This window comes from Cuculus canorus, chromosome 2 (genome assembly GCF_017976375.1).
Source record: "Cuculus canorus isolate bCucCan1 chromosome 2, bCucCan1.pri, whole genome shotgun sequence".
NCBI classification, from domain to species: Eukaryota; Metazoa; Chordata; class Aves; order Cuculiformes; family Cuculidae; genus Cuculus; species Cuculus canorus.
The window spans coordinates 106,731,216-106,744,786 of record NC_071402.1 but is presented as its reverse complement, the minus strand read 5'-3'; the positions used below and the strand labels follow the sequence as shown (position 1 = coordinate 106,744,786).

At 38.9% G+C, this 13,571-nt stretch overlaps 1 protein-coding gene across 1 annotated transcript; it reads right to left on the bottom strand.

Moving 5' to 3' along the window:
- Nucleotides 1-3,709: 3,709 nt before the first annotated feature.
- On the bottom strand, nucleotides 3,710-9,984 carry LOC128851182 (mediator of RNA polymerase II transcription subunit 1-like). Its single transcript, XM_054058206.1, has 7 exons — nucleotides 9,873-9,984; nucleotides 8,839-8,867; nucleotides 7,249-7,320; nucleotides 7,086-7,160; nucleotides 5,134-5,199; nucleotides 4,544-4,652; nucleotides 3,710-3,812 (listed from the first exon to the last, which is right to left on the bottom strand). The coding sequence occupies exons 1-5, from the start codon at nucleotides 9,951-9,953 to the stop codon at nucleotides 5,181-5,183; spliced, it is 276 nt and encodes a 91-aa protein (XP_053914181.1). The 5' UTR covers nucleotides 9,954-9,984; the 3' UTR covers nucleotides 3,710-3,812; nucleotides 4,544-4,652; nucleotides 5,134-5,180.
- Between the last annotated feature and the right edge of the window lie 3,587 nt (nucleotides 9,985-13,571).

The following is a 13,571-nucleotide window of genomic DNA, read 5'->3' as shown; positions in this document are numbered from 1 at the left end:
AAAGAAAAAAGTATCTAGAAGAGGTAAAACTGTCTTCATGCAAAAGTGTTTCCCTGCCCCACAGGCTTTCTACTAGAAAGAAACACTTTTCATCGGTATTAACTTTAAATTTCTTGAAAGAGATACTTAAGTCGTTGAAATAACTTATTCTCGCTATTATAATCTCTTACTAGAGTGAAGCTTTCTGGTTGCTCAGTTTATGATGTTGTGAATGCACATGCTGTTTCCTTTACATGGACATCGAAAGTTCATTTCAACTGTTATGAAATAAAATAAAATGAAACTACTTACCGCTTCAAAGCTTTTGTTACAAAGTCATCACTAGAATTTAGAAGTGGATCTTGAGGATTTAAATGAAGGTGACATTGGACTTCTCTGGAGGTTATAACATCAATTATCACTAAGAAAGAACAATATAAGTATTTCAATATACAGCATTTTTATTAGTATTGAAAGCCATTCTTTCATTGTGATGCTTAAGACAGATAAGACTTAAGTCAGTGGGAAGGGGTTTGCAGTAATGCTCTTGCATAAGGCTTGCTGTTTCCCTGATATGCTTAACTCGGAAATAGTAGAAGTTTCAATTTATTAAGTGAAGGCCAAGACAGAATAGGACTTGAATATTTGCTTTTGCTTTCTGGTTTATGCTGAATATGGAACACTTTACATAGGCAATTTATACACAAGTCCGGCTTTGTGTTTTTCATGGGTGGCACACCATTGAGAGTAGCCCTTAGAATGCATTTGTAACAGAGAAGCATAGCGTGGGAGAGCCTAGATAGAACCAAGTTCTTTATCAACCCAGTAGGAAAGTTAGTATCCATTATTACACACATACCACAGGCTAAATTCTCTTTCACAGGATGAAGGAAAAAGACAGAAAAGCTGGTGTTCTTGTATGGTAGCACTTCAAAGTAAAGCAGTTCTGAATCATCTAGAAATAAAATTACTATTTAGTGATATTCACCCATTGAATCTGTATTCCTTTTGGCTGAAGCATATGTCATAATTAACAAAATACTGATGTAGTACAATCTAATTATTAATTACTTGGGCAACTTATTTTATGCCTATAGAAATGCCAGGCCTAGGAGACTTTGCAAAAAATACTCAGAGTGTAATACTAGAATTAAGGAATTTTTTTCTCATTTAAAATACTCCCTAAGCAATGACAGTTTTGGCAAGGGAGCACTAGATCTGCTAGCCCCCAGCTTAGAAGCTAGATTCTCTCTAATACTCTGCCATTACTTCTCAGCACACAATTTACCTTCATTTATATGCTCCTCTGAGACACAGCTGCTAATAAGACCATTATATGCCACTTGATGTCGAAGAATCTCTATTATGCCAGGCACACACTTTGGATGGCTAAATGGGATCTTACTGACCAAGGCTCCTACTAAATCTGAATTTTCCAAGCCCTTGTTTATGAAATAACAGTGCTTTGGGCAATCTGGAAGAGACTGAACAACAAATATGGTAATATTTCAAGCACTGAAAACAAGAAAGTAAAGCTTGATGTTATCAAGCAATTGCACAATCTGAAAGCAAAAATACTTTTGGAAGGCACACTTCTAGCATTTCCATCGTGTCTCTGCATCTCAGTAGAAATATAAACCTTAGAGAAAGCTGAACGAGATCCACTCTCCCTCCCAAATGCATCGAAATTAGGTGAATATACCCAGAGTCATGTGGTCAGGAGTTCATGGGCCACCAGTTCTTCCAATTACTCTTAAGAACCCTGTAGGCTATAGAAATGTTAACAGCCAAGATCTCTCAGAATAATATTGTGGCAGTGCTGCTTGACAGTTGTACAAATAGGATAGCTGTTTTGCCTGAAATCTCTTTGGGGCATCACATGTTGTTCCTCCTTCCATCACTACTGCTTTCTTTGGAGAAGTATATTTGGCTAGAGTATCTCCCAGTGATTAATTTGAAGAGGAGGAGGAGAAGAGGAGCTAGTAAGAAAAAGCTGCCACCCGTCCATGTTGACAGCGATTCTCCGACAAAATTAGAAGTGCAATATTGTGTCATCTCTTTCAGGGTGACAAAAGGGAATTGTCACCTTAACAACAGGGCAGGGCAGTTAATTAGCAGAGTCTACGTTAAAAAAAAGCTGAAAAGCAGAATAAAAGAGCTTTTCCTCGTGTTCATAAAGCAAAAGGGTTTCCCTTTCCCTTTCAAGGTTGGAATTGATTTGAGTAACTTATCTTTAAACTCAAAAGCAAAACCATTTCCCAGCAAGTAATAATATTTTAGGGAACTGCTGAAGAGTTACAGAGCCTTTTATGCGTACCCAATGGAAATGAAAAATTCCTCCCATCTTTTGGGTTTTATAGAGGAGAGCTTTGCTAAACCTTACTTTAGCATGGTGTAAACCTACTACTACCACCTTCTGTACCACCAGCTCAAAGTCCAAGAACTATGTAGGTAGTGGGCTGTGCTAACACTGCTAGTAGAAGAGAACAAGGTGCCCTCTTCTGCAGCCATCAATTGCAAAATTATAGTTTCCTAGCAAAATAAAAAGTAGATCTTTGAAGCTTATCTTGTAGTTGCCCTGTATATAAGTCTCGCAGAAAGCATCTTAGCCACCATTTTCTATTCTAAAACTTTATGTCTAATGCAGCAGAAATTGAATATTTTTTAATAAAAAGGTTATTAAAAGGGAAGCCGTCCACAGTTAAGCAACCATGGCTCCAGACAGTAGTTGACATCCCTGTTATAACAATGTACACTTTTCTTTCTGCCAATCCTATCAAAAGGAATCCATATTCTCAATGTAATCTAATAAAAAAAATCTTTTTAGTTAAAACAGCATGATATATGCAACATGATAAACACCTTCAGAAAGCAAGTTAGTACCAACTTTGGATTTGCTCCTCCCACTACCAAAGAAGTTTCCTTCTTTTAAGGCATTAATGGCAAAATTCTGAGCAACCTGAGTAAATATTCGGGTTTCACACAGACAAATTAGTACAACTTCAGCAGCCATGCACACAGTGTTTCATTAATGAGGATGAGTATGAGAAGCTCACTTACTTGAAAGGGCCTAATATTGTTTCGTAAATAACTTGAACTATTTCCTAAGGAGCATTTATACACTGTTGAGATTCTGGGAAGTCTGCATTGCTTGCTTATGAGGAACTATAATTCAGTATATATCTTGCACAAGGTCAGAGTGTGTGTCAAACACACTATACTCACCACGAAGAAACAAGATTTGTGTGTAGACAAGTTTTCACTGCACTTTTCTTTGATGGCAGACTGAACAATCAGCTCATATAGAGGAGCAAGTTTCAAGCCAGTAATCTGAATTCCTGAAACCAGGTGATTTTTTTTGTTGTCATTTAGGTTATGACTGTACATGAAAGCTAATATTAAAAAAAAAGCCCCAACCTATAATGTTTTGAAAAGACAAAAACATTAATCCTCTTTCTTGTTCCTTTTCATGCTAAGGGGAATTTGAGGTAGTGTTTTAACACCTTTGCCTGTAATTGTTATATCTGTCTTAAGAACTTCTGTGGTTTGCACTGGTTACTAAAATGTTACAGCTGTGCTGATAGAACAGCACACCTTCTGCCCCAGAAACCAGTTTTTCCTCTTCCAATATTAACACAGGGAAGTAGAAACCAAATGGGTACTGCATCGTCACAGAAGTACTTGGTCTTAAAAACAATTGTAACATGCCTGTGAGCCTCTGTATCTCTTCAATACTGCATGAGGACATAGGAATAGGCTGATGAAACTTCAACACAAAAAAAGCTGATAAATCCATGCTGAGTTCATCAGACAGCGGCAAAAAATCAGGGTTACTGAGGAAAAAAAAAAAAAAAGAAAAAGAGGTCAGAATGAAAGCTTCTGATAGAACGTGACATAAGAGGGACTCTCACTGCAAAGCCACTATCAGGTCACTCACAGTTTACTATATTCCATACTTTCTGTCTTCAGAAAAGTTTTGCTTTATAAATGCAACTTTAGCCTTTAACACTTCAAAACAAGGTTACTGTGAAGACTGGTGGAAAGGAAAAGCACGCCACGATAAACTGAGCAACCGTGCACAAGGATGTTTTCTGTAAATCATTCTATAGTGATGTATTTTGCAGAATGACTTCAGACTTTCTCTCCAGCCTAGCACTGAAGTAAACAGAGATGATGTGTCAGTATCCATAGTGGGATAACAAACTACTTTTCTATAGTTAAGGTCCTTCGATATGTGCTTTATTTATTCTGTAACTATGCAGCGTTGCTTTTTGAATACTAGGAAGTTAAGTAATATTGTTCCAGTGGCTCTTTCTGGTTTCAAATCTATGAATAAACCTATAATTCAGTGCAACCGACACACTTAAATATGAACACAGTAACTTTGAAGTCCATTTGGGAGAACTGTAAAAGCCACAGGTGACAGAGGGGGCAGCCATGGAGCACAATGCCATCAATAAAACAGAGCTCCCTGTTCTAGCAGAGGCTGCATGTAAGTTATGCTGAGGTTAGCACCAATGACATGTAAATCCATTTTTGTATTGAGAAGTGTCCACACCCTCACCTGTCCCCTCTAGCTTGAGAATCTACAAGCAGTGGAGAGAGAGGAAGTCGGTGAAGCGTATCGGTGCCTTCAACAATTACAATTGTTTTTGTTCCATATACCTGAGAACCTAAGAGAAAGAAGAAATAGAATGGCATTATTCCCCTCCTGTCCATGTAGATTAATCCTGTGCATAAAAAACATGCAATGGTAAGGGCTTTTAAAGGTCAGGTCCAGCTGACAGCCACCGTGCTTGGGCAGCAAAGAGAAGCCTGCACATAAGCGCACCCAAATGGCCAAAGTGTCCAATGGCGACAGCAGCTATAGCTGCTTTTGGGACTTGCCATGAAAGAGATCAAGCAACCACCACTCATTTGAATGCTGGGCAGTTATTTTGTTTGATCGCTCATTTCAGTTTGGGTCAACAGCCAAGAAATGAGAAGTGGTTTCCTGATGTACATTCTAATTGTGCTAAAGTGCATCATATAAGTCATTCTGCTAAACTAGAATTTTAAATCTTATTTCTGAGTTTCATTAGTCAACTTCACTTCATGAAACAGGTTGTGTTGAAAAAGTTATCACGTTAGTAATTTCTGCTTTTCCAGCTTTACCAGGATTTAGTTCTGCTTCCAAAACTTGATAGGGAGAAATGTAAAATTCAATGTTCATAGGAGTTCCTGAGAAATAAGAAAATAGTTACTACACATTAATAGAGGAAATCTGTTAGGCAACTTGACACAAAGGGGGGAAAAACAGGAGCACAATAGCTTTCAGTGGCTATTCTGAAATAGAAGAAGTTGTAATACTGGCGTTAAGGGACACTTGCACGAACCTGTGCAGTAGGATAGTGGTAGAATGTAGTAGAAGTACCTTTTTGAACTATAACACATGAATAGGTAAGGCTCACTTCTGACAGTGCAGATGAGCCAAAAAACTTATCAACTGACTGTAGTTGCCTCTTCAGCAACACGAGTTTTATCTCAGCTGCTATCACTGTCTTCCCAGGGTTACTCCCCAGCTGTGGTTTCCCACACAACCTCAGAATATTGCTGGCTTTGCTTTTAGGCTGCTGCAAAGTCAGTGTTGCAGGAGCTGATAAGCCACCTGGTCTCTTCATATTTTCTCCTTCTGTATGTCTCTGCGCTATCTGAGAATACAGACACAGTAAGTTCCTACAGCATGTTGTATTTGTAATAGAGGATCTTTAATGCAAACAAAGATCGTCTCAGGAGGGGTTTTTTATTACAATTCTTGGAATCCATGAAGAAAAAAATAGAAAAAAAAATCACCTCCAGTTCTTGGCACCAGGTGTCCTACTTTTCCATGAAGTACTTCAGTAACTCTGTTTACATCCTGTGTTCTAGTTCAAAACACATCTTGATTAGTGTTTCCTGAGTTGCAGTGCGAGCTAGGCTAATGTAAAGGATAATTTTCACCCTTAATCAAAGGGAGAGGATGCTTTCTTGGAAGTAGATTGTCTCTCCATTTGTTATGACAGCTTTCAAAACATCATTTTACTCATGCATTTACTCCTGGGACTTGGGCTTCCAGTTTCAACCCTGTATCTAAGCTGTTTCATGTTGCAATTTGATTTGCTATTTACCAGAAATTAATGGGGACAAAAATATTGGAGTGGCAGGTTGAGCAAAGAGTGAGGAAGTAACCTGGATAAACTAATTCAAATAGAACCAATCTCTAACTTCAAATGTGATTGTACAGCTGAATACATAGAGCTATACAATTAATGTCTGTGCATTAAAACTCTGCAGTTCATTAACTTATATCATAGATGGGATAAATAATCCATGTGACTAATAAATACTATTTACTGAGGTATCAGTGATCAGCAAGGATACAGTATATTTGTTCATGGAGTTAATACACTTCATAAGGGTACAAAAATAAGCCAAGAATGTGTTTCAGGTCACAGATGGTGATACTTGCTGGATTGCTTAATAGGCAAGATAACAGGGAAGATGTTTCAAGAATATAAAAGGAAAACACTGTCCTCAACTCTAATTTTCTGGGAAAAATAAAAACAGAAACCAACAAAAATTGTTGTACAATTACCAGAGGGTTTAGGAAAATCTCTTCCACATCTACCTGTAACCCTGCTCTTTGAAAGGAGAAATGAGAAAAGGAAAGACAGGAGGAAAGCTAGCATCCACGACTCCTGATCTAAAACCTGAACACAAAGTGAGATACCCAAACAGCAGGACCCCGAAAGGAATATTTTACTTCTGCTGCAGAAAGATCTAAACATGACTTCTGACTTTCAGAGGCACTGTTGGCTCCTAGTGGGAGCTCACATGCACACAAACACAAGTTCTGTAACCAACCAGTTTCCCAGCAAGTCCCTTAGATAAGGCCCAGAGTTCAGTAGATCATCTTGTTTGGTGTGCCTGGAGTTGGCAAACTACAGAAAGACTTCAAGCTTTCCAGTGGGATAAAACTCATTAGTCTTCCACATCCTGCTCTATAATTAGATTGGTTAACTTGGCTTTTAGTGAAATGAAGGGTGGGGGTAGAGGGAAAGGGAGAAGGAAGTAGACTTCAACCTTACCTGTCTAGAAGATACATTGAATAAAGATCTTTTTCAAGGGCCTGCAAAGCAAGGTATCCCTTAGCTCTCATTTCACTGGGGGAGAGAGAGAAAATATTTTTGTAAGTAAACAAAAGCTAGGCTATGGATTTTAAAAGTTTTTCAAGTAATAACTAGTTGCAACCTGTTTCCTGGAATTTTATACAGATTTGACAGGTCTTCTAGAGTCTTTCCGAAGTCATCATAATTCTTCATCCTACCAGAAAGAAACAACTGCTATCATGCTACTCAATGAGATGGATAATAAGTCTTTTACATATAACCTGCTAGAACAAGCATTTCTGAATGACATGGCCCCCTCCTTATCAGATCTGTAAAGTAGCACTACTGCTTTTCGATTTTCTTGGAAGAGACCAGGAAATGTGAATCCTTGGCTCTGCTGCAAAAAGCAATGTAATTAGAGCTGATGCTGGTTAAATATGCGCTACTGAAAGCAATAGATGTGCACGATACACAAATTTGACAGCTCATTGGCTGCAAAGCACTTTTCCTGATGTTCCAATAAAGCTACTCATTTAGTAAAACTACCCTAATACAATGCATTTGTACATTGTCCTTTCCATCAAAATACCAAAGATTGTATTAATATTGGACATTCCCATTCCATGCAGATGTGACTGCAATGGGCATCAGCAGAGAGACCAAATAAGCCTGCCTGGACTTTCACATTGGGACAAATCCTTTCCAAACAGAAAGCTAAACAAGTTAGTGACCAATTCCATGACTCTTTCCAACAGGACCGGCAAGGAAGCAGGGAAAAGGGAGGGAAGCAGGCATGCAGGTACAAGCGCAGACACAGCACGAGCCTATGCTTTAGCTCACTGGTTCATCATGATTTTAAGGTTGAGACTCACTGGAAACATTACACACACAACAAACTGCCCTATGACCAAATAAAATACTACACCAGGAGGTGCAGAAGAGATACTTGCACTTTGCACCAAAGCTTAACAAAAACAGGAAACAAGAGGAACAAGCAGTACCCTTCATGCTAGTGGTAATGATATGTCATCACTCAGAGCCAAACCGCTGGCATTTAACATCACTAGCAATCAAACCCCAAGGAAAATGCAAGTTAAAGCTTTAGGACAACTGTTTGCACCCTTAAATCTAATATAACTTAATTTCTGAGGGCTGGAAAAACTGAAGAGGCATTACAGGTCAACATAGGAAAGAGATAAAATATGCAATGTCCACGATTAGTCTTTCTCTTTTTACCTCCCCTTTCAACTGTTCTGTCAAGGTATTTCAGTAAGAATCCACTGAATTCTTAAATACACTCATTATTAGTAAAATCTAGAACCTTTATCACATTTGCTAGAGAAGTTCTGGATTTTTAAGGTGGTGGGCTGACTTGGAACAGCAACTATTTAAACCAAAATGTAGTAAATAAGAAAAAAAAATTATATAGTGACATACCGATGCATGAGACAATTAAAGTAACACCTTCTCCAACAAATTTGCAAAGAAAGACATGCCATGTGATCTCCCCCTGCTTTCATTTCTATGACAGAATCCTGAAGGATGTGGAGTTAAGACATTTGAATTTACAAAGCGGAAGCAGGTTATAACAGTTACAATAACCACCAACCTCCAGCACAGAGCACTGGAACTGACTTTCCACATTAAAAATGAAATTAAAAAAGTTGTCAGTTCTTTTGCTGTTTTCTGCTGGTTTTTTCCATTCAACAAAGGACTGCATATGATTCTTTACCTTAGATGCTGCACCAAGTCCTCACAAACCTACAAGAATAAGAGCAGTTTCATGTTTCTTGCCATGTTCTGTGAAATGTCTCTTTAAAGCATTTCCTTGGTAACAGTAAGATTGTTCCCAATTACTTTCAATTAGCTGAATGGTTAGCGAAAAGAAACAGCCAATGAAAACCAAATTAACATTACAAAAGTTAAAACATAACATTTATAGGATAAAATTAACATAAATAGTTTGTTGATAAATTCTTCACAGAAAAAAAAATGCTTTGATTGGTAGCTACTGTGCTAAATTTCTCTGGATATGCAATTCCATCCTAATAATATTGTCCAGCACTTGCTGTTCGAGAGCCTTGTGCTGATTAAACAGGACTACATGAAATTCCTGGGCTGCCTGCAAGTGAAAAAAGGACTAAGTAAACTCCACATTAATGTAACCATTTGGATTCTTACTGACAAAAATCAGAGTTCATGCTGCAACATCTCCTTGTTATACCTTCGATCTGAAAGATTGTCTGTAACACTGAACAACTGCAGAACACGTGTGAACTGCTGAGTGATATTCTGCCAATATTTTAATAAGAAATTTTGCAATAAAAACATCCCCATTAGTAGGAATGCACATACTACTAAAGAAGGCAGAAGGAAAAAGGAAATCTCTGGTAACAGCTCCAAGACATCCACTAGTAATATATTTTGCACTACTCATGGTAGAAAATATTTTAAGACCCTATTATTTACTGTATATTGACAACATCCAAGTATGAGAATACAAATATTTATGCAGGATACTACAAAATTCTTGGAAAGGTGTACTGTCAGCTGAGTTTTACCTCAATATTTAGCACTACAGTACTCAATATCTGTAACTGAGTTGTAATTTTAGGTGAGATTCAGATGCCTAAAGAGGCAGCCGGTGCCATGCACAGGCTGGCAAATGTGACCAGACCAAAAGGAAGCCAAAGGCTTTCTGGCATGGCAGCTGGAGACCAGGTGGGAGACTACAGGGAAGCGAGAGACAGAGAAAATTAACTTTACCACAGGAGCTTCTCCAAGGTGAGCCAGCTTTACATCTGTCACCTTTCCATCCTTCTCCAGCTGCACTTCTATATAAAACATGTCTGACGTTATGTAGCAGGCAGTCCCACTGGGGCTGACATGAGCATTAAGTCTAAACAGAGAAGAAAGAGAAAAAGAAGAGAAAAAAAAAGATTGTGTATCTAAAAATTGTGTCACACGAAGAAAGGAAACGAGCATAGTTTACTTGGTCATGGGAAGAGACACCAGGGATGCTTCAAAAATAACTCTTCCTTGGCTCAGCTTCTGAAAACTATCCAACTAGGCACTGTATTTGTGCTCTGCTCGTTGCAGTCTCGTGTTGGTTTGCTGACAACTATTTATCTCAGCTTGTGGCTTTGGGACCTAGGCACACATGCCCTCTCTTCACCCAACAACTGCCTCCATGAAAGACTAATCAAAACAGGCAGTTATGCCCATTCCAAGTAATACACTCCATTAAAACACTACACCACAGAAAATTACTGTTGACAAGCCACCCAGATGGTATTCCTCAGTGGACTTGGGGCCATGCTTGCTCATTTGCATTTATCCATAAACAAACTTACCCTTTTTGTTTGGATAAAGATTCCAATCTGTTCATCACAGAAACCAAAGATTTCGCTGCAAAAAACAGAAGTGGTACTTAATCGGGCTGCCATGATCAAGAAGTAGAACCAGTATTATCCTGCTCCTAAGGGTAGGATTTAGGTAATGAGAATAGTATCTCTTGCATGACTTTTTGTTATTAATAACAACTATTACCCTATGATTAATGAGTCCTGTGCTGAGTAGAGCTTATTCTCAGACTTTGAGAACAGCTCTAGCCTGAAGGCTTAGCCCAAAGATAAGTAAAAAGTCTCTTGTATAATATTTACCTCTGGGTTTGTACATTTGACTCTGTAGTGCAGAACATCACTAATTGAGAAGGATGGGTAGTTTCCATAGAATATTAAAAAATACACTTTGAGTTATCTGACAGTACATTACCATTTAGTGTCCTCTGTATCTTCTCCATGCAAGACAGCAATAGATCATGTGAAGCATCGCTGACAGCCCGTTGAAGTGGCTTATCCTAGCACATTTGTGAAATCAAGAGACAGAGAAAGACTCCTTAAATTACTAGTCAAAGAGGAATATCGCTGCATGTGAGACAGAACATTGATGTCCAAAAAAACACTACTTCTTTTTGTCAAACATAGAGGTGACTATGACTGTAGCTGTCTCTAAAGTGGCAGCACTGAATGGATTCAGGAAGACTTTCTTGTGCGGTAATTATATATCAGAGGCCTTTGGAGCTGCGAGTGGCTTTCCATTATCTTTTCTTTTGAGCTGAACACAAGCTATGTCAGCTAATCTCACCATGATACTGAAGATCAAGTAAGAAAATACTTATTTTAGGAGGAATCTGCCCGAGTGAAAAGGAGAGATCAGTAAAAGCCACAGGGGTGCTTGGTTAGATTCAGGGTGCAAGTTCCAGCTGAAGAGATCAACTTAAGTAGCAAGCAAACCTTCCCAGCCTCTCTTCTAGCTCTTGTCTGAAAAATTCTCGTACTTCACAAAGAACACTTACTGCTGAAAAGTTCTGACTATGTTCAAAGTTAGCATATTGTTTTCAGAGTAAATCTTTAGTTAAGCATTAATAAAAAGAAGCATGGAAACAAATGAGACTTTTGTATTAAGCTCACAGCAGCTGTGTTAATTTGCTTTTTACAAAGATGATTCTTAAATATAATTAGCTACTGGAAGGGCTGAAAGCATGGAACAACTTATGGTATATCACAGCAGGAGAGTCTAGATAGTGGGTTTCAGGCCAGTTTCTGAAAAACAGTCCTCCCATTCCTGTTGGCAAGAAATATTCATATATACTATGAATGCACTAAGGATAATGAATGGAAAATAACCAGAAGTATTGGGCAATAAGTGCTAACTCCTGATGACTTAAAATAATGCGAGAAACAACCTCTAAAGTGTTAAAATAATGCAGGAAACTTTTTTATCCACTGTTGTAAGAAAAAACAGGATACAGGCTATAATAGGCACCAGGTTTTAGCATGATTTTTTTTTTCTTTTAAAGTCAAGCAGTTTTTGAACCTTCTTGACAACCTGTTCTTGCACCACATATTCTTCTGTCACTTAATCCAAGATTCTTACCATGCAAAAATGGACAAGTTTCACGGTTTCATTCCATGGTTTTTGTTGGTATTTTAAATGCAACCGTTCCATTAAAGCATTTGTAGAAGTACCTGTCATAGCACCTGAAAAACATACCAAAATGTACTAAATATAATGGCATGTATCTACACTGGCAACCGGAAAACTTGGAGGAGGAAAAACAGAAAAACTTGCTAAGGTCATAGGTGTTATGCTTGAAAAGAGGCAGAAAAAATGGTTTAGTTGAATTTTGCATACAAATATTTGTTTTTAAGGGTGGGGGAGATTTTGTATAGAAAAATATTCTCAATATTAAATACAGATGCAGCCCAATTTTCAGCTTGTTAAAAAACTAATCTTTCTTTACCCATGTACGATCTCCTATGTGTACTCTTAATAAATACCAAGGCCTTGCCATCGGTTTTAGGCCTCCAGATTTCAACACCTACCTAGAGCTCAGTAGAGCTAAGTTTTATTAGAGATAAAAAATTAAAGAGAATTGGGATGGCAGGGAAGGAGAATGGGGCCAGGCAAAGGAACATTTTCATCCCATCACCAGTCTCCTTATAAATATTCTCTATGGTCTTACAGAGAATCCAGAGGGTCAAAGAAAGATTTTTGCTGAGATATGGTGCACTCACAACCACTAATTCCATCAGGAATAAAACTGGAGTGAACTTCCTAATCCATCATCCTGAGACAGGCAGGAAGACTCTAGACTGATTAACAAGAAGAAATTGAGTCCCTTCAACATGCCACCCACTGTGCTCTGCCCCTTAGCACCAGAAGAAACACTGCAAAGTACTTCTTTGTGCCTAGAAGGCACAACAGCCACAGAGAATTGTCCCCTTTGAGGTAGCAGCACTGCAAGGGGAAAATGAGACAGACCAAGAGAGGGACCTCCACACCTTTTGCATACACCAAACAGAAGTGGTGAGTCAGAGCTAGGAGCATTTTCCTGCTGCTAGGAGGATGAGAGAGCAGAAACCACAGTCACATATAAAGCAGGCCACCTCCAGCCAGCTGGAGATAGGAGAAGCAGTGGACCCCAACGAACTCTTGCAAGCCCCACTACTGGGGAACACCACCCCACAATGTTCCCACTTGCCCATGCCTTCACGCCTACACAAGGACTGCTGCCCACCCTGTACCTCCATCTCCATCCAGGGCTCCTACTTCTAGCACCTGCACCACAGAACCCAGAGGTGCTATGCAGGGCAGAAAGCCTGCTCCTTCACAAAACTGGCCCCTGGGGGTTAGTGTTTGAACTTAAGAATCTTGATAAGCACAGCAGCATTACTTCTCAGCTCTGCTAATTTTCAGAAAGGGAAAAGTATCCAGTCAGTCACGCTCTTCCACATGTAAGTCCTAAGGAGAAAGCATAATGTCTGTCCCCATCTTTGAGAACGCGTAGCACCCTCAGGAAAAGACTGGATTTACCAGCGGTAGAAGGGCAAGGGGAGGTATGATAGCAACAGTCACTCAGCAAAACAGGGAAGCACTCCAGATTTTAGTCTAGCTCAGGGG

Bases quoted from the DNA above. Each gene is read 5' to 3' on its own strand.
- LOC128851182 (XM_054058206.1), bottom strand. From the start codon at position 9,953: ATGTTTTATATAGAAGTGCAGCTGGAGAAGGATGGAAAGGTGACAGAT. The intron at 8,868-9,872 runs GTAAAGTTAATT...TTATTCTTGTAG, and splicing joins ACCTTGGAGAAGCTCCTGTG to GTTTGTGAGGACTTGGTGCA. The intron at 7,161-7,248 runs GTTGCAACTAGT...TCTCTCCCCCAG, and splicing joins TATAAAATTCCAGGAAACAG to TGAAATGAGAGCTAAGGGAT.